At 51.7% G+C, this 25,517-nt stretch overlaps 1 protein-coding gene across 5 annotated transcripts in view; it reads right to left on the bottom strand.

Annotated features, from left to right (window-relative positions):
* The window catches only part of ARRB1 (arrestin beta 1), a 97,116-nt gene that overhangs the window by 47,727 nt on the left and 23,872 nt on the right, over nt 1-25,517 (bottom strand). The window contains exon 1 of one of the 5 annotated variants that reach the window (XM_009186944.4): nt 1,619-3,534. The exons of the other annotated variants lie outside the window; for them this stretch is intronic. Coding sequence (XP_009185208.1) covers nt 1,619-1,623 — 5 coding nt within the window. The 5' untranslated portion in view covers nt 1,624-3,534. Of the gene's footprint in view, nt 1-1,618; nt 3,535-25,517 lie in introns of those variants that run through there. 5 annotated transcript variants of the gene reach the window in all.

Genomic DNA, 25,517 nt, shown 5'->3' with positions numbered 1-25,517 from the left:
AAAGAATAATAGAAATCCTAATGTGAAGTTACAATTAAACAAACTCTATTAAAAGCAAAGGGAATGCATTTTCTTTTCTTTTCTTTTCTTTTTTTTTTTTTTTTTTTTTTTGAGACAGAGTCTTGCTCTGTTGCCCAGGCTAGAATGTGGAATGCAGTGATGTGATCTCGGCTCACTGCAACTCCCACCTCCTGGGCTCATGCAATTCTCATGCCTCAGCCTCCCAAGTAGCTGGGATTATAGGTGTGCGCCACCACACCCAGCCAATTTTTGTATTTTTTTTTTTTTTTTGGTAGAGATGGAGTTTCACCATGTTGGCCAGGCTAGTCTTGAACTCCTGACTTCAAGTGATCCTCCCGCTTCGGCCTCCCAGAGTGCTGGAATTACAGGCATGAGAAACCATGACTGGCCCAGGAATGCATTTTCAAAACTGATTACTTACTAATTATTTTACTGTTGTCACTATCATACCCTCAAGGGTATTTATGCCTACTACACCTGTATGATGGAAATGCTATACAATGGTGTCTACTGTTCATCTCTTCCCAACTGCACATTCAATGACTTCACGTTGGTAAGAGTGAAATCTGAAGTCAGAGAATTTACATCACAGAAATTGGCAGATGCTAAAATCCCCCACCCTCCTTTTTTTCTGGAGGGCCAGTTGTTACCAGCACACTATTGGGTGTAACCCTAAGTAGAGAAGAGAAATTCACAAGCTTGATGAACCCTTCCCAGTTTCCAGCCCAGGCAGACGACTCAGCACCAGCCTGCTGTATGGATCAAGGATCTGAATGTGGTCATGTGCACACACTCTACACACCATGCACAGAAAGACACACACAAATACTAAACACACACATGCATCACACTCCCCATACACATCTTGTCTACAAACCCCCACATATACAACATATACACAGCATATAACCGACTACACATGCACCCCATAGCAGCCCTTCAGTCAGCAGGGGAATAGTTTGAATAATGAGAAAAACAAGCAAAAGAATGACAACCTGACTGATCAAATTCCTTGATGTCTGAGCACCTTCACCTTTACTCCCTCCTCATCCTCTGTGATCCACCCTTCCCCACACACCCCGACATCACACTGCAAAGGCAAAAGTCTCAACTCCCACAGGAAGCACCAAACGCACTGATCCCATTTCAGTCCTGCTGGAGGCCCTGGCCACATGGCTCCCCATCCCTGCTCTGTACCCAGCTCTCAGGAGACTCCAGAGCTGAGTCTGACCTTGGCCTCTTCCCAGATCCCATAACAAGGAGTTCCCTGGGCAACTCCACCCATCTGACCACTTCAGCTGCCACCAGATGCTAGTAAGTCCAAACCTCGTCTCCAGCCAGACCCTCTCTGACCCCACACCCATCAGCCTTCAGACATCTCTACTTGATGTCCCCCAACTCCTTAGACAAGTCCTAAACAGCCTTTCCCCCTCTCTGCCTCACACTGTTCCTCCCCGTGTTCTCCATCCCCACCTATGCCAGAGGCTGGTGCACAGGAAGCATTCAATGCACATCTCATGGAGAGAGGAAGAAATCATGTAAATCCCAGAAAGAGAGGAAAAGCAAACTTCCTGGTAAGGCAGATAGAAAGTCTTACCCCATTTTACAGATGAGAGCCCAGAGATTCAGTGGAGTGAAGAGGCCAGCCCAGGAGCAGCACCAAAGCCGTGGACTGTGAGGTGGAGGGAGCCTGAGCTGGGGGCCGCAGGCAGCAGCAACCAGGCCAGGGCCAGCCCCGCAGGCTCAGCTCTCACCAGCCCCAAGCGAGGGGTTAGTTACAAAGAAAAGGAAAAGGCGTTCCTGATATGCGTCCTGTTTCCTCTCCTCCTCCGGGCTTCTCAGGCCATGGAGGGCGGATGTCCCCGGGCTGGCAGCACTCTGCCTGTACACAGATGGGCAGTGGGTGAGGGTCTCCCCAAAGATGCTGAGGGTCTCCCTAGACCACTTTCCATTCCAGCAGTCCAGCCTGCATGAAGACAGGGGCTCACCAGAGTGACCCATCAAGTTTCCCTTCCAGCCTGGGGGAGCCCTTACCCCTTATCCACAATGGGTACTTATCACAGCCAGGCATCTCCTGTCCATCAGAGGATCCCAGACAGACACCTTCACCAGGAAGGCTTCTATGTCACCCTCACTTAAAGCAGGGGGCCTCCTTACAGTCTCCTGTAAGGAGTCTCCTGTCTTCCCTTCCTCCCTGCCCCACAGCAGCCAAGTTCATAACTGCCCAGCTCCATGCGTAGCTGCTGCCTGTGGGACCTGGCCTCCCCATGAATCAGGTAGGGGAAGGGGTTAAAGGTGAAGGGGTCAAAGGTGAAGGCCATAAATGGGGTTTCTTGAGTAAGCCTCCATCAGACAGGGGTCCTTCCTGAGGACAGAGGTCAGGGCTCCTCTCTCAAATAGGGAATCTCTCCGAGGGAAGTGACCGCAGCTCCCCCATCAGATTGGAGGCTCCTGCAGGATGGAGACCATGCCTCATTCCTCAGACACACGGCTCCTAGAGGACAAGAGGACTGTGTCCCCTCTGTTACACAGGCAGTCCCAGGAAACAGAAGCCACGTTGCCCCATCAGACAGGAGTGTCCTGGAGGTCAGGGCCATGCCTCCTCCATCACACTAGGAGCTCCCAGAGGGCATGATCCCCATCTGCTCCCTCTCTCCAGAAGTTCCCAGGACAGACTTCAGCTCAGTCTAACACACGGGGAAGGGCTTCCCTCTGGAGCCCTTGCTCACACCCTCCCCTGCCCAGGGTCCCACTCCAATTCCCCATTTATGCTCTCCATTGAACTGAAGCCACCATGCCATATTTATGACAGCTGTGTGTCTGGACAGAGGCCAGCACCCTCTGGAGAGACAGCAAGGGGGCAAGAAGGGGATCCCTGACAAGAGGATCCCAGGACAGACCATGGCCCCAGCTCTGGCTGGATGTGACCCAGATGAGTATCCACACCTGCCTCTGCCACTAACTAGGCAAGCCTCTTACCCCATGGCCACGGATAGCACCATCCCCATCATCAAACTTTATCAGCACCCACTCCTGGCTAAAGTGGAATAAAGCATCAGGGACAGGGGATAGCAGGCCCTTCCTTAGTCCCACTGTGAGGACAACACTAGCCCTCCCTGGGTGCCGGCCCTGAGCCTGGTCCAAGCAACCTCCGCAGTCGTCTTTCCTACTCACAGCAGCTCCAGGGAACCGCTATTAGTTAGCATCGATCCACAAAGTACTTTGCCGACACTTTATGAGCTCAGTCTCACCAGAGGCCCCAGGGACCATGAACAAGAGGCAGAAACCAAGGCCCAGGAGCTCAGGCCACTGAGTAGAGCCAGGGAGTCGCTGAGCCAGCATTTGAAACCAGGTCCTATGACCAAGGCCCAAGTGAGCCCAGAGACAGCACTAAGTAAATAGTTGCAGAATGCCTGTTCACTGAAAAGCAATCTGATTGGATTTTGGTAACAATCTGGGTATATTTTCTTATTAAAAAATTTGGCCAGGCACAGTAGCTCATGCCTGTAATCCCAGCACTGTGGGAGGCCGAGGCAGGTGGATCACTTGAGGTCAGGAATTCAAGACCAGCCTGGCCAATATGGTGAAACCCCGTCTCTACTAAAAATAAAAAAATCAGCTGGGTGTGGTGGCACACACCTATAATGCCAGCTATTTGGGAGGCTGAGGCAGGAGAACTGCTTTAACCCGGGAGACGGAGGTTGCAGTGAGCCAAGATCACACCATTGCACTCTAGCCTTGGCGAAAGAGTGAGACTCCATCTCAAAAAAAAAAAAAAAATAGTCCTACAATAACATTTTTTTTGGAGGAAGGGTCTCACTATATTGTCTTCATCTCCTGGGTGGAAGTGAGTCTCCCACCTCAGCGTCCTGAGTAGCTGCAACTACAGGTACATGCCATCGTGCCCAGTGATTACTTTAAGACATATCATTTATTAATTTGTCATGTGCTAGGTACTTTATATATTTATGTTTAATCTCAAGGATAACTCACGGAGAAAAAGCCAGTATCCTCTTTTTACAGAATTGGAAACTGGAAGCTAGGGATGGGGAAGAGATAAGTTACCCAGTTCAGGGGAGGCAATGCCCGCCTGGTGGCCCCAAAGCCTCTGCTCCTTTTCCTGCCCACACAGCTCCCTGTGCTCTTAGAAGGTGGCCTGGGGAGGCCAGAGGCCCACAAATGGGCGCAGCCAGCATCAAAGTGCTCAGGCAGCCTGCCTGGTGGGCCTGACCCCACATTGCAGGGACCCCTGGAGGAGAGGGCTTAAGCCCTGATCCCTCAGGGAGCTTTGCCAGGCCTCTCTGAGGACACGCCCCTGCCTTAGTGGGCATCATTCATTTGAGAACTTGCCCCCCAGGATGGGAACTCCTCCAGGGCAAGGCCTGTGCTTGGCACAGAGAAGGTGCATCATAAAGGAGTTAAGGGCACAAGCTTAGGGTCAGGCAGGCCTATAGCCTCATCACCCTGCTGCACAGCCGTCTGGAGGGAAATGAGGCCCTGGCACAGAGTTGGAGCTCTGTGAATGGTGCAAATACAAACCCCCACCACAGCAAGCAGACCCACTGGTGGCCTTGGGCAGGTCCTTGTCCATCTTGGCTTCAGCTGGCTTACGGGCTCTCACAGGGGGTCACGTTACCTCACAGGAGCCTAGATAGCTGACAGGAGATAATGGGTACATGAGGAGTCCTGGGGAGACCAGAGTGCTGAGCAGAGACAAAGGCCTGATATTAGGACAAGGCTGAATTATGGAGCATTTTAAATAAATGCATTTGCATTACTTCCAGGAACACACAGGCTTGCAGATAAGGTGGGCACAGCAAAGCCAACCAAGAGCAGCTGTGCCTCAGTGAGGCAGGGAGCAGGGGAGGAGCATTCTAGAGCATCTCCAGACCTTTCCCCAGACACACACTGGGACTTGGTAATATGCAACCCCCAAACCTTCCACCTGCTCCTCAAACCAGTTCCCTTTTATGGCTTCAGGATGGGTGGTCAGAAGCCCACAGAAGGAACGGTGCTGGCCCTCTTCTTAGCCACCAATCTATCTGGAATGACCTCCCCAGAGCCAGCTCTGCCTGCTGCAACCTAGAAGTTCAGGCCATCTGATCCCAAACCTCAGGGAGAACTGCACAAATGGAAATGGATGTGGGGAGCAATTGGGAACAGGGTCTTGCTCTCTCTCCTGGTATTTAATGGCTGTGTTTGGACACGGCATCTTACCTTCCCTGTCCTCACCTGGATAACAGGGCAACACAGCCTGCTTCAAGGTGTTGAGGGGGATGAAAGGCTGATGTCTGTATATGCCTGGCATGTAACCTGGGTTCAACATAGGTAGGTGAGTGCACTGAGAGGCACTGGGAACACTGAGGAGAACAAGGCCATCCAGGGCCCTGCCTCTGTGGGGCTTAAAGTCTAGCAGGGGGAAAAGGTGTAAGGAATCGCATATAAGAACACCTGCAGGAAGTGGAGGAGCCTCTGATCACCACGCTACATTGCTTCCAACATTTATTTGATACTCTCTGTGTATCAAACCGGCACCAGGCAGTGGGACACAGCCTTCGCAGGGGGTTTGGAGTGTGGTGGATGAGCTTATGGAATGTGCTTCCTTAAGACCTAGATGGCCTTTCCTTCAGCACCGTCCCTTGGCTCAGATTTCACCCTCATCAGGAAACCTCATGAGCAACGCGGCCCCTATGCTGTCTGATTATCAGCAGGAGGCAGTGGGCATAGACATTCATGCCACAGAGAGCGATGGACCCGAATGATTTGGTCCCCTGCTTAATTTAGCTCAGGTTCGTGTGAATCTGATTGAGTCAGTCATGCAGTCTGCGCAATTCTAAGGGCTGGACTGACATGTGGCAACTTTGTACAGGCCAGACCCCAGGAGGCCGGCTCCCCAACTGCCTTTGCCACACTGCCTCTGTCCCATCACAACCACAGTGACCTTAAGGAGCAGAGGGGTCTGTTACAAATGTACTGCCCACACAGGGTGGGGTAGACAGATGTCCAAACCAATACCCTGCCCACCAAAGGCACCCCATGAGAGGGTTATAAAGAGGCCACAGGGCCAGGCACTGTGGCTCATGCCTGTAATCCCAGCACTTTGAAAGGTCGAGGCGGGCAGATCATCTGAGGTCAGGTGTTCGAGACCAGCCTGACCAACATGGTGAAACCCTGTCTCTACTAAAAATACAAAATTAGCTGGGCATGGTGGCACATGCCTGTAGTCCCAGCTACTTGGGAGGCTGAGGCAGGAGAATCACTTGAACCTGGTAGGCAGAGGTTGCAGTGAGCTGAGATGGTGCCATTGCACTCCAGCCTGGGCAACGAGAGCGAAACTCTGTCTCAAGAAAAAATTAAAATTAAAAAAATTAAGAGGCCACATCGGCCGGGCACGGTGGCTCAAGCCTGTAATCCCAGCACTTTGGGAGGCCGAGACGGGTGGATCACGAGGTCAGGAGATCGAGACCATCCTGGCTAACACTGCGAAACCCCGTCTCTACTAAAAAATACAAAAAAAAAAAAACTAGCCGGGCGAGGTGGCGGGCGCCTGTAGTCCCAGCTACTCGGGAGGCTGAGGCAGGAGAATGGCGTGAACCCGGGAGGCGGAGCTTGCAGTGAGCTGAGATCCAGCCGCCACACTCCAGCCTGGGTGACAGAGCGAGACTCCGTCTCAAAAAAAAAAAAAAAAAAAAAAAGAGGCCACAGCAATTCCGAGGAGTGAGCAGCTCCATTCTCTCTGGAATGGGCAGGGGGCTGTTGACAAAGTTACAGAGAGCAGGTGACATCTGAGCTGGACTTGAAGCACAATGAAGAGTTTGTCAGACTGTCAAACTGCAGAAGAGAACATTAAAGGAACAGGCTATGCATGGAATGCACATCCTTATATAGCAGACTGCACATTTCAAAATCAGTTCAAAATCACAACCTCATTTCACCCTCTCAAATCCCATAATGGTGTTAACTGCCTCTCCCACGGCCCTCCACCCCGCCACACACAGGCAAACAAAAAAAGTGAGGTCCAGTGAAGGCAGATGATGAGCCCCAGGGCAAACGGTGACTAATTTCTGAGTAGAGGGAAGTGAGAGGTGGACTCTGGCTGAAATGGTCCTCTTCTCACTGAAGTGGGGGATTCCTGGCTTTCCGTCCGGCGGCAGAGCCCCACTTCGGCCCCTGCTGGCCTGTGACACACTCCTCTCATCCCCAACATACATACACACACTCCTGCAGCCACCAGGGCCTGTCAGAAGGGGCTGGCTGAGAGGGGGTGGCCGGCAGAGGAACCAAGCAGCAGGGCCTGGGCCAAGGGGCTGAGGAAAAGCTGACCATTCTAGATGAGAGGCCCTGCCCAGCCTCTTCCCCTTCTCTGAGTGCCGATCACCTCAGCCTCTCCCACTGCAAGTCTCATTCCGTAGCCTCTCCTCTCCATCTCTTGCAGTGGCTGCTGCTGGCCTCTCCCTTCTCCTTCCTCCACCCTCACCCTCCCCAGGGAGTGGTGAGCTCAGCCTTTCCCAGCAGCTGTCCCTGGGAAAGATGGGAAATGCACCAACGGGAACTGAGAATAGGCCTGCCCTTGGGAGGGAGTGGGAGAAGAGGCGTTGGGGACAGGGCTCAAGTCTGCCACTTCCTAGGAACTCCTGGCCGCCGAAGGGACAGTCTGCCTGTGTGTATTGCATGCTGGAAGGACGTGGGCTCAGACTGTGTGGACTGCCAGGGACCTCGTCTTACAGATGGGGAGACACAGGCCCCGGGAGAGGAGAAAGGGGACTGACGGCCTGTCCCAGGCACTGGGAGCCTTTCAGTTGTCTTGTTTCATGTCATCCTCACAACTGCTCTGCAAGGTGTGTGTGGTAGGCTGAGTAACAGCCCCCCAAGATGCCCACATCCTAATCGCCAGAGCTGTGGCTGTGTTAGGTCATGTGGTAGAAGAGATTCTGCAGATGCAATTTTGTTCAGGGCCTTGAGATGGAGAGATTATCCTGCATGACCTGGGTGGGCCCAATGTCATCACAAGGGTCCTGACAAGAGGGAGGCAGGAGGGTCAGAGAGAGTAAAGGTGATGGGATGATGGAAGCATTGAAAGACAGACGAAAATCTACACTGCTGGCTTCAAAGCTAGAGGATGGGGCTGGGAGCCAAGGCATGCAGACAGCTTCTGGAAGCTAGCAGAGGCAAGGGAACGGATCCCCGCTAGAGTTTCCAGAGGACACAGCCCTGACAACCCATTTCAGGACTTTGGACCTCCAGAACTGTAAAAGAATACATTTGTGTTGTTTTAAGCCACTAAATATATGATAATTTGTAACAGGAGTAATAGGAGACTAATACGACAGGCATTCTCATTCCCATTCTGCGTACCAGGAAACTGAGGCTCGCAGAAGGCTCGTAACTCCCTCAGGCCAGGCATGGTGGCTCACACCTGTAATCCCAGCTCTTTGGGAGGCCAAGGCTGGCAGATCACTTGAGGTCAGGAGTTCGAGACCAACCTGGCCAACATGGTGAAATCCTGTTTCTACTAAAAATACAAAAATTACAGGCATTGTGGCTTATGCCTATAATCCCAGGTACTTGGGAGGCTGAGGCAGGAGAATTGCTTAAACCTGGCAGGTGGAGGTTGCAGTGAGCTGAGATTGCGCCACTTCACTCCAGCCTGCACGACAGAGTGTGACTCCATCTCAAAAAATAATAACAATTATAATAATAACTCCCTCAGGTCCTGCAGGAATCTCTATGAGCTCTTAAGGTTGGGGGCCCCTCAGCCAGGGCTTCAGGCTAGGGGGAGAGTCTGAGGAGGAGGCAGCGGTCTGCCGCTGTAGGCTAAGGCTGAAGACAAGAGAGAACTGGAGAAGGTTAAGCTTTGTGCCTTATTACAGCTGGGCCCTTCCAGATCCCGTGACTAAGTCCTGCCATGTCCTGACTGAGAGGCAGGGAGGCATGTGACACACAGGAAGGGCCCTGGCTGTGCAGCTGGGATTGGCTGGCTGAGTGTTTGCCAGATTAACTGAGATGAGATGAAATCCCCTACTTAGCTACTTGGATCCTGATAAAACCCCTGTGAGGAAACTTCTTATCCTTCTGCATTACTGGTAAGCAAAGCAGGTCCCCCGGGTTAGTGACTGGCCCAAGTTCTCCCAGTTAGTAAGCAGTGGAGTCTGGGTATTCATAATGAGCAACAGAAAAAGCATCACAGCCAGGCCTGATGGCTATTGAGTGCTTCCTATGTGCCTAACACTGCCTTAACAGTTGCAGGCATTTTCTTAATCATTCTAGATGCAAACCTGATCACGTGCCTCCTCTGCCTAAAAACTCTTAATGGCTCCCAAGAGCTCTTCACAATCTAGCCTCTGTCCAGCCTCCAGCCTCCCTCTCACCATGCTCCCTGCCCCCACACACCCTCTAGCCACACTGACCTTGGTCAGTTCCCCGGAGCCACCAACTTCCTTCTTACTTCAGGGTCTCTCCCACAGGACTCCAGCCCCACCAGCCTGGGGCCCCACTAACACAGGGTGGAGAAACCATGGGTCCTGGCCACCTCTGCTCCCCATTGTGGGTAAGGAAGGGATGGGACCACAGGTCAGCCCTCAATGGCAAGGGGCCTGGGAGGCTGGAGCTGAGAGGGCCCAAGTCAGCTGGTCATCTTCTTAGTAAAGGTAACAGCAGACTGGATGCAGCAGGGCATGGTAGTACAGCTCCCAGGGATGCACCCCCACCCCCCAGAAATGCAGACCCCAGGACACTGGAGCTGAGGGGGCTTGGGAACACAAGATGTCCCCCTAAGAGCACGCATGGCAACAGGAGGCCCACAGAAGAGCAGGGACTTGCTGCGGGCCCCACAGTATCACTCTGGGAGTTAGGTCAGAGCAATGGTTAAGGCTTTGGGGTCTGCCATTCACCAGTTGGGTAACTGAACCTCTAACTTTCATCTCTAACAACAGCACCTTTTTGTTTGTTTTTTGAAAAAAAAAAAAACTTTGTTGCCCAGCCTGGAGTGAAGTGGCACCATCACAGTTCACTGCAGACTTGACCTCCCCAGGCTCAGGTGATCCTCCCACCTCAGCCTCCCAAGTATCTGGGACTACAGGCAGGCACCACACCACCACACCCAGCTCGTTTTTGTATTTTTTATAGAGACAGGGTTTTGCCATGTTGCCCAGGCTGGTCTCAAACTCCTGACCTCAGGTGATCCACCCACCTCGGCCTCCCAAAGTGCTGGGATTACAGGCGTGAGCCACAGCGCCCGGCCAACAGTGCCTTTCTTCACTGATACATGTGGAGCACCTGGTTCGGTGCCCGGTGAACAGCGAGGCCCGTGGTAGATGAGAGAACCATTGAGAGAACAGGGCCTGCACTCGGGACACCTGGGTCCCAGTTAGTGCTGCTTCCACCACCACCACCCCCCCCGGATGGGGGAGATCACCCGCTGTAGTGAATTTTAACAATTTCATGTTGCTTGGGCTCCCATTCTGAATATGTCAGACTTTCTCGTACCAGAAGTGGGGCTCAGTCACCCTTGACACAGCTTCCAGTGCTCGGCCTCCTCCCGGTTCTTCACTGTAATCCATCCAGGTATCTGCCTTATGCAACCTCCTCCTGGTCACCACCTCGCCATGCGACAGCTAGACAGATGCCACCTAACTCGCCCATTGACCCCACACACACACCCACATGAGCTGCATGGATTTGCCACAGTGACCCCCCTCAGTCACCACGCCTCATGCCTGCTTGCTCTAATCCCACCAATTATATTTACCCACAGAAACCTGCGTGGGTAACATCCTGCACCCCAACAAAGCCTCCAGCCCACAGGTCCTCCCATCTCCCTCTTGCTCCAACTCGCTGGCTAAGCACGGTGTCCCAGGCAGCTCCCCGCTGCCCTCCCCTCTGTGAGTAATACTCTGCTTCTGTTATTTCCGGGGTTTTGCTGTGCTGCCTCCTCCGTGTCTCACCTGACCACACACTCTCCTAGAGAGTGGTTTTCTTGGTAGGAATAAACTGGACACAGGTCAGAAAAGAGCCACAGGGCACCTTCCACTATAAGTCAGTTTCCTGTGAGAGAGACACCTGGTCACGGCATCAGACCATCCACCAGGATAAAGAAGCATCTCATCATGAAAGGCACACTGTGGACCCCCACGACCACCTGCCCTGGAACTCCGTCAAGCAGGGCTAGAATTTATAGCCATTCTCAGAGAGAGACCTCAAGACCAAACTAGAGGAAAATACACCCACCCCACCCCCACTCTATGATATAGCTGGGTGGGTTTAATTAACCCCCCAGGTGGGACCCCAACAGGGAGGACACCTGGACAGGTGGCACTCAGCTGTCTCTGGAGCCACTGCTTCTGGGCCTCAAAGCTGGTTACAGGTGGGGTGCAGTGGCTGACGCCTGTAATCCCAGCACTTCGGGAGGCCGAGGCAGGCAGATTACCTGAGATCAGGCGTTCAAGAACAGCCTGGCCGACATGGTGAAACCCCGTCTCTACAAAAATACAAAATTAAGCCAGGCATGATGGCAGGTGCCTGTAATCCCAGCTACTCAGGAGGCTGAGGCGAGAAAATTGCTTGAATCCAGGAGACAGAGGTTGCAGTGAGCCGAGATCGTGCCATTGCACTCCAGCCTGGGCGACAGAGCAAGACTCTGTCAAAAAAAAAAAAAAAAAAATTGCTGGCTATGTCCTTATCTCCTCTGGTCTTCTACAGAAAAGGGGTGATCGGCCTCATTTTCCTTACAATTAAAGGAAGGGGCCAGCACTTCCCCAGGGAAGTGAGCCTGGGCTAAAGGAACTCCTAATCCAAAACTGAGCTCCCCACTTGCAAACCAACAGAGGGGAAAGAGGAATGGACTATTCACTGAGCACTTCCAGCGGGTGGGTGCCATGGGAACCTGCCATGAAACATCTTGCTTAAACCCCACAACAGCACAACGACAGGGGCTAAGCAGTAGTCTAGTCCCATTTTGCTGGGCACGATGGCTTGTGCCTGTAATCCCAGCAACTCAGAAGACACAGGCAGGAGAATAATTTAAGGACAGAAGGTCAAGACCAGCCTAGGCAAGACAGTGAGACTTATCTCTTAAAAATTGTTTATTTTAATTTAAAAAAATAATAACAGGACAGGCACGGTGGCTCACGCCCCTAATCCCAGCACTTTGGGAGGCTGAGGTGGACAGATCATGAGGTCAGGAGTTTGAGACCAGCCTAGCCAATATGGTGAAACCCCATCTCTACTAAGAATACGAAAATTAGCAGGTGTGGTGGCGCACGCCTGTAGTCTCAGCTACTTGGGAGACTGAGGCAGAAGAATCGTTTGAACCCAGTAGGTGGAGGTTGCAGTGAGCCGAAATCGTGCCGCCGCCCTGGGCAACAGAGTAAGACTCCGTCTTAAAATAATAATAATAATAATCCCATTTTGCTTACATGAAGCTACGGCTTCCAGAGGTAAAACAACTTAACTTGTGGCACCAGCTGGCAAAGTCATTCTCCTCCACTGTGTCAGGTGGCCTCTGGGTGAGGGCCCCACTTCCATTCTAAATGGCTACAGTCTAGGGCCTTTTTGAAGGAAAGGAACCCAGACCAGGAAGATGAGGCCCCCAAGGCAGCCTCTCACCCACCCTTAGCCCAAATGGCCCATCTCCTCCCTCCAGCTCCTCTCCCCTCCCATCAGCCTATCCCAGAGACTGGTTATTAATTTATGTGAAAATAACACATGGCAGTGCTGCTGCCTCCTCACAACCCCCGACGGCATCCCCACCCCCATACCCAGTTCACAGCCACTCCTTCTCTGAGTTTTGCTCCTTTGGCACTTCCAAAGCCTTTAGTGAGCTGCAACTAGGTCAGATCCCTCCATCAGACAATCTCCTGTGCCTGCACTTTTCCCTTGGAAGCACATCTCACAGTGTGCATCTCTTGCTGTCTATCTACCTGCTGCTCCAGACCATAAGCCCCATTAAGCCAAGGACATGTCTGTTTTGCTGCCATGGTATCCCCAGAGGTGTGCACCGCACTGGCACCCAGCCTCAGAGTCACTCCACACTCGCATGTGCCAGGCCCTGTACTAAGAGCTGTGCCTAGGCATCACACTTAACCCCCATCAGTGCCCCAGCAGAGTGAGAATTATCACCCTGCTGTACAGATGAGGACAGCGAGACTCTGAAAGGGCAAGTGACTTCCTGGAGGTTACCCTCTAGGCTGGGTCATGGCAGGAATCAGCGCCCAGGACTAGCTACATAATTTGTGGGCCCAGTGCAGACTGAAAATGTGCTCAGATGTCAAGACAAAGTCAAGTTGCGACTCGAAGTCAAAGCCAGGCTCCACCCACCGAGATGCTGAGGTCCCCTAAGGCAGTGGGCCTCACGCTTGAGCTGGGGTCACAATCACCAGAAGGACTTGTTTAAAAACAGGTTGCTAGGCCGGGCGCGGTGGCTCAAGCCTGTAATCCCAGCACTTTGGGAGGCCGAGACGGGCGGATCACGAGGTCAGGAGATCGAGACCATCCTGGCTAACACGGTGAAACCCCGTCTCTACTAAAAAATACAAAAAACTAGCCGGGCGAGGTGGCGGGCGCCTGTAGTCCCAGCTACTCGGGAGGCTGAGGCAGGAGAATGGCCAAACCTGGGAGGCGGAGCTTGCAGTGAGCTAAGATCTGGCCACTGCACTCCAGCCTGGGCAACAGAGCGAGACTCCATCTCAAAAAAAAAAAAAAAAAACAGGTTGCTGGGGCCCAGTCCTAGAGTTCTGATTCAGTGGATGTGATGTAGGCCTGGAAATATGCGTGTCTCACTAGTGTGTGTTTTTTTGTTTTGTTTTTTTGTTTTTTGAGAGATTGAGAAAGAGAGATTAGGTCTCACTCTGTTACCTCGGCTGGAGTACAGCACAATCATAGCTTACTGCAGCCTCGAACTCCTGGACTCAAACAGTCCTTCAGCCTCAGCCTCCTGAGTAGCTGGGACTACAGACACATGCCTGGCTACTTTTTTTATTATTATTTGTGGAGACAAGGTCTCACTATGTTGCCCAGGCTAGTCCTGAACTCCTGGCTCAAGAGATCTCCCCATGGCTGGGCACGGTGGCTCATGTCTATAATCCCAGAACTTTGGGAGGCCGAGGTGGGCAGGTCATCTGAGGTCAGAAGTTCAAGACCAGCCTGGCCAACATGATGAAACCCCATCTCTACTAAAAATACAAAAATTAGCAGAGTGTGGTGGCATGCACCTTTAATCCCAGCTATTCAGGAGGCTGAGGCAGGAGAATTGCTTGAACCTGGGAGGCAGAGGTGGCAGTGAGCTGAAATCACACCACTGCACTCTAGCCTGGGCAACAGAGTGAGACTCTGTCTCAAAAAAAAAAAAAAAAAAAAAAGATCCTCCCGCCTCAACCTCCCAAAGCACTGGCACTGCGATTACAGAAGTGAGCACTGCACCCGGCATAAATGTTGCATTTCTAAAGGGGATGCTGATGCTGTGGCCCACAGACACTGAGAACTGGGCTATCAGGGCTGAGGATGTCCAGGATCCTTCAAACAGCAGTCAGGCCCTCAGTTCAAATGCCCAGCCCTACTAAGAAGGAGAGGAGCATATGGGAGGAGGGGCAGAAGGAAAGGAGGAAAAAGGAAAACTTTGCACAAGTTACCTTGTTTGATTTTCATAACAATCTTGCCAGGTAGGTTCTATTATCTTTATTATAGAAACAACTGTAGCACACAGAAGTCAATAATTTACCCTAGGTCCCAGCCAGGAAATTATGGAGACCAGAACTGAACCTGGTTCTATTTGTGTTATGCAGCTAGAACCTGCTTGAACCACAGCTGGCTCCAACAGGTTCAAACCCCATAACCTGCTTGCCCAGGGGAGCAGAGCCCAAGCCTCAGGAGGGAAGGATTAGCACAGCCTCAAGCCCTGGGGAGCCCTGGCAAGCCCCCAGGATCCTCCCCTTCCACTACCTGCCTGCTCTCCAAGCCCAGGCCCACAGCACAGAGACCTGGGACCAGGTGAGGGGGCCAGTCGCTGGTGTCACTCCAGCAGGCCAGCGTGCCCATGCCCAGATGAGAGGTTCCTCACACATGTCCTAAGTGCCAGATTTGACCACACTGTTTCAGACTTTGCACAGGCTGCTCCTGCCTGGAATGCCCTTCCCACCCTGCCTCTCTGTCCAACTCACTCATCCTTCAAAATGCGGTTGGGCTCTGAGAAGTGTTCCCTCAGCACCTTGTCGGCCCTCACTGCTCCATCAGGTCACCCTGCGATTCCCTAGCTGCTCCTCCAGCCATTCACTCCACAAAAATTTAATAAACATCTGCCCTGCCCCAGGCACAGTGCAAGGTGCTAAGGCTACAAGGCCAAGGTTGCGCTCTGTCAGTCCAGGATGTACGTTGGTTTCATCCCTGTGAAGCTCTGTAAGCCAGGAGGAGCAGACAGGGAAAGGGACCGTGAGGGTCCTCAGGGGGACCCCTGGGGGTTTGAAAAATTAGAAGTACTCAAATTCTACATTCCAGGCCACTGCCTAGGTGGTATGGTAGGTGGAGGGTAGCTCCTCTCAGTGCCTCCAGGCCTGGAGTAAAGATGCTTGGCAAAGCAGCACAAAACTCCTACTAAACAAGTACAAGTACATACTAAACTATGTACCTCTATGCCAAGAGGCCCAGTTGGCTGTGAACTCCCCAGGAGACCAAGGCCCCAAGGGGGACAGGGAAGAGCCCAAAGTCCCTTGCAGAGCAGGAGGTAGCCCGGGAGAGGGCCTGTAGCCTCCTCTCCCAGGAGATTTGGGCTTCAACAGAGGAGGAAGAGAAGAGGGTGAGAGGCACCACCATCCTGAAGGATTTGCCTGCAGACCCTCTACTGGTGAACGGGGCATTAAGGGCACACCCTGGGAAGTCACAGCCCACAGAAGCCCCAGGCAAGAGAGGATGGCTGCTGCCTGCCCAAGGTGGGGAGGGGGCTGGAGTGGAGCCAGGCTGGCGAAGGAAACATCTTGATCGGCAAGCGGGAGGAAAGGAGGAGGAATAAGAAAGGAGGAAAGAGCCAGACATGCAAACTCCTCCGCCTCCTCCTTCCAACCAAAACAGAATCCCCAGCAGACTGAGACCTGTGAGGAAGGAAGCGGGAAAAAGCTGAGGCCTCCGAGGGCGGGCGGCTGGAATGGTGGCCCTGAGACTGGAGCCTCTGAAAGCTTCAGGGGCTGGGTAGCCCCACCAGAGATGGGGAGGGATCAGTCATCAGGGCCTGCCCAGCTCTGTACCCGCAAGGGCTGAACGCTCCCGGAGGAAGAGGATATGGGCTCCATCTGGTAACTCCGATTCCTCCTTCGAGACCCCACTCAAGTACCCGACTCTTCCCAAAGCCCTCAGACCTGACCTCAGCTGGGCTGGCTCCAGCACTGCACAAACTCAAAAACATTGTAGAGTAAAACTCATCCTAGCCTCTGCAAAGCCCAGAATCAGCTAGGAAACCCAAGGAACCCAGAAGAGGAAGTGCCGGCACAGAGACGACCCTGGCCTCCCAGACCATTGGGCGCTGGGACACATTTCAGTTCCATTTGCAAAGCCTTCATGGGGGCCTTTTCCTCTGGTGGGACAGGAGGCTGGGATGAGGAGACAGGAGGGGCCATGGGAGCTGAGGAACAGGGAGACATAATCTTTGCCCCTCTACCCCCAACACACATACACTCACTAATGGGAGCTAAGAGGCTCCCAGGGACCTGGCTCTGTGTCTTGGACAAATCCTTTGACTTCTCTGGTTCTGTTTTCCCTCTCCTGCACACCTGCTTTCCTGCCCTCCTTCTTTTCAGGAGAGGCACAAGGTAAAGTTTAGGCCTCCAGGTAGGTAAGAACAAAGGCCTCTGGTATGACCTCAGAACGTGGAAGAGAATCCCACCCCACCCCTGCCCGCCCCACCACCCCCCGCAACCTCTTTCCTCAGGCCTCTATTATGGCAGAGTGAGCCTGGGAGGCAGAAGCTGTGGTCAGGAAAGTAGGAAGCCAGGCTCGGAGCCCAAGGGGAGAGTGACCACCAAGGTAACCCATCTCCTCTCCAGGGGCCTTTTCTCTCCTCCTTCTCTCCCTGCTGGAGGAAACCACCTTCCTTCCACACATCCTCACCATCATTTGAGAGAGGCTTTATTGGGATGACTTTAGTCTGTGTTTTCCCTACAGCCCTCATCTGAGTTACTTGAAGCTGCTGGAGTTTAGGGGTTCTTCTTTCATTCACTTTTTTATCCTAGTGAACCGGTCGCCTTGGTTGGAACCAGCTAGAGGGCATCAGTCAAGTGACTTCCCCTCATTCAACTTGTTTCTTCATCTGTAAAATGGGACAACAGCAGCGCCCACTCCATCGGGTTGTTCTGAGGATTAAGTGAGTGTAGTGTCTGGCACCTAGTAATACATGTTAGCTCTTCTTATGAATATTCAACAGAATTTATTGAGCACCTATTGTGTGTCAGATGCTGTTGGCCATCAGACATATGGTGAATAGGGCAGATTTGGGCAATGGACCCTGTCTACAAAAAGCTTCCCTTCTGACCAGGGAAACTGCAGGGCTTTGCATTACACAACTCCTTTTGTTACCAGGACACAGATCACAGCACAAACAGAACACAGAGCATTCCTACAAGCAGGTAACACAGCAGCCCTGCAAGATAGGCATCATACAAACAAGTACACAGTGACTCTCACAATAAATGCTGTAAAGTGGAGGGCTCCAAGAGCCCAGGAGGGGGCACACCAGTCTGAGGAGTCAGCGAAGGCTTCCCCAAGAAAGTGATATCTGGGCTAGGAGTTGAAGAAGCAGCAGTACTAACTCCAAAAGGTACAAGGGCTGGCGTGCTGAATTGAGATGAAACAAAACTAAACCTACCGGCCGGACGCCTGTAATCCCAGCACTTTGGGAGGCTGAGGTAGATGGATCACCTGAGGTCAGGAGTTCAAGACCAGTCTGGCCAACATGGCAAAACCCCGTCTCTACTAAAAATACAAAAATTAGCCAGGCATGGTGGCACATGCCGGTAATCCCAGCTATTTGGGATTCTGAGGCAGGAGAATCACTTGTACCCAGGAGGCAGAGGTTGCAGTGAGCCGAGATCACGCCACTGCACTCCAGCCTGGGCAACAGAGCAAGACTCAATCTCAAAAAACAAAGCAAAACAAAACAAAAAAACACACCTACCATGGGAAGGTTCTAGGGGATGAGAGGGGAATCACTGAAGCTACAAGGCCAGCAGGGACATGGGGGCAGGGCCTGATCACCAGAAGGCCGGATCAGAGGTGTGGATCTTACTCTGTCACCGTGACAAGACATTGGTGGGGTTTCAGCAGATGATTGACACAACGCAGTCATGCTTTAGTATGTTCACTTGGGCTGCTGGGAGGCAAATGGAAGGGTAGAGAGACCAGAGTGGAAGCAAAGAGACCAGTTAGGAGGCAGATTCAACTAGACTGCTCTGGGTTCAAATCCTAGATCTGCCATTCATTAGATGGGAAACCTCTCAGGGTCTCAGTTTTCCCTTCTGTAAAATGGAGATTACAACAGTATCTACTTCTCTGGGTTGTTGTGAGGATTAAATGAGCAACTTTACACATGTAAAGAACTTGGAACAATACCTGGACCACAGGAAGTGCTGTGTGTTTAGCTAGTATTATTCATCTGGGTCAGAAATGAGGGTGGTCCAGAATAGGGAGGTAGCAATGAGAGAGAAAGAGAAAACTGGACAGATTCAGAGATAAAATCAACAGGTCTTGCTCCAAGCACCCAGCTGCTCCAGCCCACCTTGTGCCACCTGCAGCCATCTGAGAGACCCTAAGCCAGAATTGCCCAGCGGAGTTCTTCCCAAACTCCTGACCCATGGAAATCACAGTCAATAACAAAATGAATGTTGTTGTTTTGAGCCTCTAAGTGTTCGTGTTATTTGTTATGTAGCAAAAGATAAATGGAGCAACCCACATTGAAATGTACCTAGAGGGGCCGGGCGTGGTGGCTCATGCCTGTAATCCCAGCACTTTGGGAGGCAGAGGCGGGCGGCTCACCTGAGGTCAGGAGTTGGAGACCAACCTGACCAACATGGTAAAATCCTCATCTCTATTAAAAATACAAAAATTAGCCAGGCATGGTGGTGCACACCTGTAGTCCCAGCTACTTGGGAGGCTGAGGCACAAGAATCACTTGAACCCAGGAGACGAAGATTACAGTGAGCCCAGATCGCACCATTGCACTCCAGCCTGGGCAACAAGAGCAAGACTCTGTCTGAAAAAAAAAAGAAAAAAATAAGTGTACCTGGAGAGGAAACCTTCTCCCCCCCATGAGCAGAAGGGAAGCAGCTGAGCAGGAAGGAAGCGGAAAGGTGTGCAGGGAAGACGGGAGGGGCTGAGAGCCAAGCCTGGGACCTCTGAGCCCCCCAGGGTCCAGGCTCTGCCTTCAGGAAGTGACGGAATAGCTCCAAAGCTAATCATTTCAGCACTATTTACAATACCAAACACCTGGAAATAATGTAAATACCAAAGAAGCGGCTGGTTAAACTGTAGGGCACCCACATGAGGGACAATCATTAACAAATTGAGATACTATGAGTTAATAGCATAGGAGATACTGAAGAAAAAAAAACAGTATTCAAAATTTTACATACAGTTTAATCACAATTGTGCTTGAATACACAAACACATGCGCGCGCACGCACACACACACAGAGCAAGAAGCACAAACACCAAAAAGTGTTAGAAATGTTGTTTCTAAATGATGAAATTCTGGATGATCGCTCTCTTCTCCTTGTCTAATGTGGAGGGTTTTGTTGTTGTTTAAATGATTACTGAAAGATAACTGGTAGTTCTTTTAAGCCCTCAGAACTCAGGCTGTGTGCCCGCGCCCTCGCCTGAGGTCTAGGGGAACACAGCACCAGCACCAGTTGCTCCATGAGGGCAGGGATTCTTGCCCGCTTCCTTTACTGCTGGGACAGCGCCTAGCACACAGCAGGCTGGATGAGCACTTACTGGTGAGTGAATGAGTGGTCTTTATCGGCCCGAGCTGAGCTCCTCTGAGTCCACAGCAGCCGCCCTCATCAGCCTCAGGTGGGGATGAGGTCCGGCCCCTCTCCATGTCCTCAGGGTTCAGAACAGGGCCTACCACCAAGGAGGCACTAGCGAGAGCTGTGAATGAATGAATGAAGGGCTGAATAAATGAACATCCTACCCAAAGAAGTCCTCCCTGATCACCATTGCCGAGCCCTGAAGGCCTGGGGAGTGTGCGTGTGGGTGTGGGTGTGGGTGTGGAATAGTGGGCAGCAAGAATGGAAACATACCTGGGTCTTCCGAGAACCCAGACAGTCTGTGCGCCTGACTCCGACTCCACCTGCCTCCTCCGGCCCCTTCCCCTTCTGCTGTGACTTTGCCTGTTTGGTCCCCTCCTGAGACCACAGAGAAGTCCTGGAAGGTTCTAACTGCTATGTCTACACTCAAAGTGTAGCTGTTTTTAAAAGGAGAAGAGAGCAAGGCCCTTTCTAGATGTTTCTGCCTCTCTCACCACCCCCACCCCTGTCCCTGGGAGAAACTTCTGGGAGGGAAGCCAGCACATGGGGACCCAGGGTTGTTGACTGGCATGTGAGGTGAGGCAGGGAGGGATGCAGGTGTCAGAGACTCAGGCAGGGCTGGGCGGGAGGGCCTTAGGGTAGAGACCTGAAGAAAACCCTGTGGAAGGAAATGGCAGGGAACGTATGCTGGTTGTCAGGGGTGGAGGGGGGACTACATGGTGCAGGGATGACAACTGAGGCTGGCAGTGGGGGAGGTGACAACATGGGGAGGCCAACATGGGGAGGCAGTAGAATCAGATTGTTTTTGTCCAGGAGAGCTGAGGTCAGACTGAGCCTGAATGGCTACCAGAGGGGTGGGGCAGGAATCTCCTGGCCCTCACCCCAGCCCCCACTCCGGCTGCCCAGAATGCTAGCCCAAAAAAGGCAGTTTACCCTTTTTTTTTAAGACAGACTCTCTCACTCCGTCACCCAGGCTAGAGTGCAGTGGTGCAATCTCAGCTCACTGAACCTCCACCTCCTGGGTTCAAGCGATTTGCACACCTCAGCCTCCTGAGTAGCTAGGATTACAGGCATGTACCACCACATCCAGCTAATTTTTGTATTTTTAGTAGACAGGAGTTTCACTATGTTGGCCAGGCTGGTCTCAAACTCCTGACCTCAAGTGATCCACCTGCCTCGGCCTCCCAAAGTATTGGGATTACAGGCGTGAGCCACTGCGCCCGGCCCAGTTTACTTTTTATAAAATAAATCTCAACAGGCGTGACACTTCAAGCCCATCCAAAATATAGACTAGTGAACCCTGCGGCTCATGCTAACAACAAGTAGGGGCTGAGGCCACCGAAGCCCCTCCCCAAACCAGGCTTGTCCATTACCTTCCAGGCACCCCCAGGCATGTCCCAGCCTCTCTCTGGACCTCACTAACCTTGTGCGTAAAGGGACCTCTGAGATCCCTTCTGGACCTCACGCCCTCTCTGGTCTCACCCTGCCAATGCTCAAAGCAAAAGCTCCAGGCCCAACTCAGGCCAGCTTGACTCAGAAGCCTGGAGGTTAGAAAACAGAAGAATCTCAGAGCTCAGCCAGCCTGACCTCTCCCATGATAGGTAGGGAAAACTAAGGCCTAGGGTCTTTCCTAAGGTTCCCTCAAGCCTAGGGCACCAGCTCCCAAGCCTAGGGCGTTTTCTAATGCCCTGCAGGAGCTCTGCAGGGTCCCAGGGGAGGCGGTGCCTGCTCAGGCAGCTCTGGAGAAGCAGGAGGTGATGAAGAATTTTCATTAACAGCCAAGACTCCAGGCTGGGAGGAGGAGGGTGCTGCCAGAGGATGTGCGAAAGCTCCTGAGAGAGGCACTGAGTCATGCTTGCAGCTGCATCCCCAGAAAGCAGCCCAGGGCCTGGTGCAGCGTGGGTGTGCAGTAAATGAACAAATAAATAAAAATGTGAATGAGTGATAATAACAGCAGCTAACACGTAGTACTTACTTTGTGCCAAGCACTTTACAAATATTAACTCATTTAAGCCTAATGGAATATTAAGGTTCCCACAATAAAAGATTAAGATTCTCATAACAAAAATTGTGTTATTCCTCTTTTATAGACAGGGAAACTGAAACAGAGACAGGTTAAACAACCTGCCCAAGGCCACACAGCTTTGAAGTCTGGCAGTCAACCTTGGTCTTAATCTTAACCACTCTGCCTCCCACTCGGCACCCTTACCTGCCACAGCCTCTCTCCCACACACCGTCTCCTGCAGTCTCACCCTAACGCCCATGTCTCATCACAACCTCATCCCCTCCTAACACACACTGCCTTTTTTAAATTAGATAGATAGATAGGTTTTTTTTTTTTTTTTTTTTGAGACAGGGTGTCACTCCAGCCCAGGCTGGAGTGCAGGGCTGCAATCATGGCTCACTACAGCTTCAGTCTCCTACCTCAGCCTCTCGAGTAGCTGGGACTACAGACACGCCCCACCACACCCATGCCTAATTTTTGTATTTTTAGTAGAGACAGGGTTTTGCTATGTTGCCCAGGCTTGTCTCAAACGCCTGGGCTCAAGTGATCTGCACACTTCGACCTCACAAAATGCTGGGATTACAGGTGTGAGCCACCACGCCCAGACTCTTGTTATCTTTGAAAATAATTTTATAGGGCCGGGCGCGGTGGCTCAAGCCTGTAATCCCAGCACTTTGGGAGGCCGAGACGGGCGGATCACGAGGTCGGAGATCGAGACCATCCTGGCTAACACGGTGAAACCCCGTCTCTACTGAAAAATACAAAAAACTAGCCGGGCGAGGTGGCGGGCGCCTGTAGTCCCAGCTATTCCGGAGCAGAGTGAGACTCTGTCTCAAAAAAAAAAAAAAAAAAAAAGAAAATAATTTTATAACATGTATTTTTTGAAACAGGGTCTCACTAGGTTGCCGAGGATCATCTCCAATTCCTGGACTCAAGTAATCCTCCTGTCTCAGCCTCCAAAGTGCTGGGAGTACACCTGGGAGTACAGGTGCCAACCACATCCACCAGCAGAAAAACTAATTCATTGAGGTGAAATTCACATAACATAAAATTTACCTCTTTAAAGTGAACAACTGGCTGAGTGCAGTGGTTCATGCCTGTAATCCCAGTACTTTAGGAGGCCAAGACAGGAGGATCACTTGAGTTCAGGAGTTTGTTTGTTTGTTTGTTTGTTTTTTGAGATGGAGTCTCGCTCTGTCACCCAGGCTGGAGTGCAGTGGCATGATCTTGGCTCACTGCAACCTCTGCCTCCCGGGTTCAAGCGATTCTCCTGCCTCAGCCTCCTGAGTAGCTGGGATTACAGGCGCCCACTACCACGCACGGCTAAATTTTGTACTTTTAGTAGAGACAGGGTTTCGCCATGTTGGTCAGGCTGTTCTCGAACTCCTGAGCTCAGGTGATCTGCCTGCCTCGGCCTCCCAAAGTGCTGTGATTACAGGCGTGAGCCACCGTACCCGGCTGAGCTCAGGAGTTTGACAGCACCCTAGGCAACGCAGCAAGACCCTGTCTCTACAAATAAATAAAAATAAAATAAATACATAAAGTGAACAATTCAGTGGCATTCAGTACATTCACAACATTGTGCAAAACCGCCACTTCTATCTAGATCCAATGCATGTCCATCACTCCAAAGTAAAACCCTTTACTCACCATGTAGTCTCTCCCCAGTCTTCCCACTCTCCAACCCCTGGCAACTGCCAGTGTCTGCTTTCTGTCTCTATGGATTTCTCTATTCTGGATATTTCATACAAGTTGACTCATACTATAGGTGACCTCTTGTGTCTGGCTTTTTTCATTTCACGTAAGGTTTGCAAGGTTCGTCCACTTTATAGCATGGATCAGTATTTCATTTCTTCTCACGGGTGAAGAACGTTCTACGGCATGGATACACCACCATTTGTTTATCCACTCATCTGCAGATGGGCATTTAGGCTGTCTGTTCCCACTTTTTGGCTATTGTGAATAGTCAGATGCTGCCTGTTCCTCCCTGCTAAAACCCTGTGAGTGAGGACAGTCGTTCATCCCCATTCCCCGGAAGACAACATGGAGGTTCATTTGTGATACAGATGGTGACTTGAACTGAAGACCCTGCCACCCAAACGAAAGTGCCCTTCTTACATCCTTGTCTCTCACCAGCCATTCACCCATCCCAAGTGTCACACCTTCCCTGGGCATCTGTTACCACATGCTGGGCTCTGTGCCAGCTGCTGGCCACCTGGTGTGGACAGCTCAGGCTAAGTCCCAGACTCTACTATAGTCTGAAACTGCAGAGGCCTGGAGGCTGCCGTCTTACCCTCTGGGATGGGCTCCTGTCCAGCCAAGAAGTTCCAGGATCCAGGGCCAGGGGCCAGGCATACCACATCCAGGATGAATACAGACAGGAGTGCCCTGCTCCTGTCCTTCCTGGATCCCAGTTTTCCTCAATGCATAGAGGAAAATGGCCCCCAGCAGATGGCTCCAGAGATCTGCATGGCAAAACCATTGAGTGGAATGGGAATGGCTGGGCTGAGAGGGCCATCAGAAAACAGAACTCAGAGCACTGAAGAGAGTGGGGCAGCCAGTAAGGGTTTCCCATGCAAATCGGTCACTGCACCTATCAAATGTCAACGCACTAGAAACAGCACTTCGCTGGGACTCCTAACCATCCATCCCTTCCTGCTGTGTAACCTTTTCTCTCTTTTTTTATTTTTTTATTTTTTTATTTATTATTATTTTTTTAAACAAGGTCTTGCTCTGTCACCCAGGCTGACATTCAGTGACACAATTACGGCTTACTGGCTCACTGCAGCCTCAGCCTCCTGGGTTCAACTGATCCTCCCACCTCAGCCCCCTGAGTAGCTAAGGACTACAGGCACGCACCACCACGTCCAGCTAATTTTTTTTGTATTTTTTATAGAGATGGGGTCTGACCATGTTGCCCAGGCTGGCCTGGAACTCCTAGGCTCAAGTGATCATCCCGCCTCGGCCTCCGAAACTGCTGGAATTACAGGTGTGAGCCACTGCACCCTGCTGCTGTGTAACCTTGAGCCAAACCTTCTCTGAGCCATCTCTGCCTAAAAGCAGGGTTCAAGGATCTAGAATTCCAGATTCTAGAGTGGGAGGAGTGGGTTGTCCTTGCAGAGCCCCTCCTGTTAAAGACTACATCCACTCAGGCTGTCTCTTTGTGTAAGATGGTGCAGCTACGACCACTATGCAGACCACTGCCTTCCTGGCCTTTCACGAAACCGCCTTCTGCCACAAATTAGCCTGTTAATGGGACCATCCTCAGAGGGTTTCTGACATTCCATGTAAGGACGAACAGTCACAATAATCACTACTGGCTGGGCACTGTGGTGCATGCCTGTAACCCCAGTGCTTTGGGAGATCAAGGTGGGAGGATAGCTTGAGCCCAGGAGTTTGAGACCAGCCTCGACAACATAGTAAGACCCTATCTCTACAAAAAATTTTTAAAAGTACCCAGGCATGGTAGCACATGCCTGTGCTACAATTCT

The sequence above is a fragment of the Papio anubis genome, chromosome 12, assembly GCF_008728515.1.
Source record: "Papio anubis isolate 15944 chromosome 12, Panubis1.0, whole genome shotgun sequence".
Lineage (NCBI taxonomy): Eukaryota > Metazoa > Chordata > Mammalia > Primates > Cercopithecidae > Papio > Papio anubis.
This window is presented reverse-complemented; position numbering and strand designations above follow the sequence as displayed.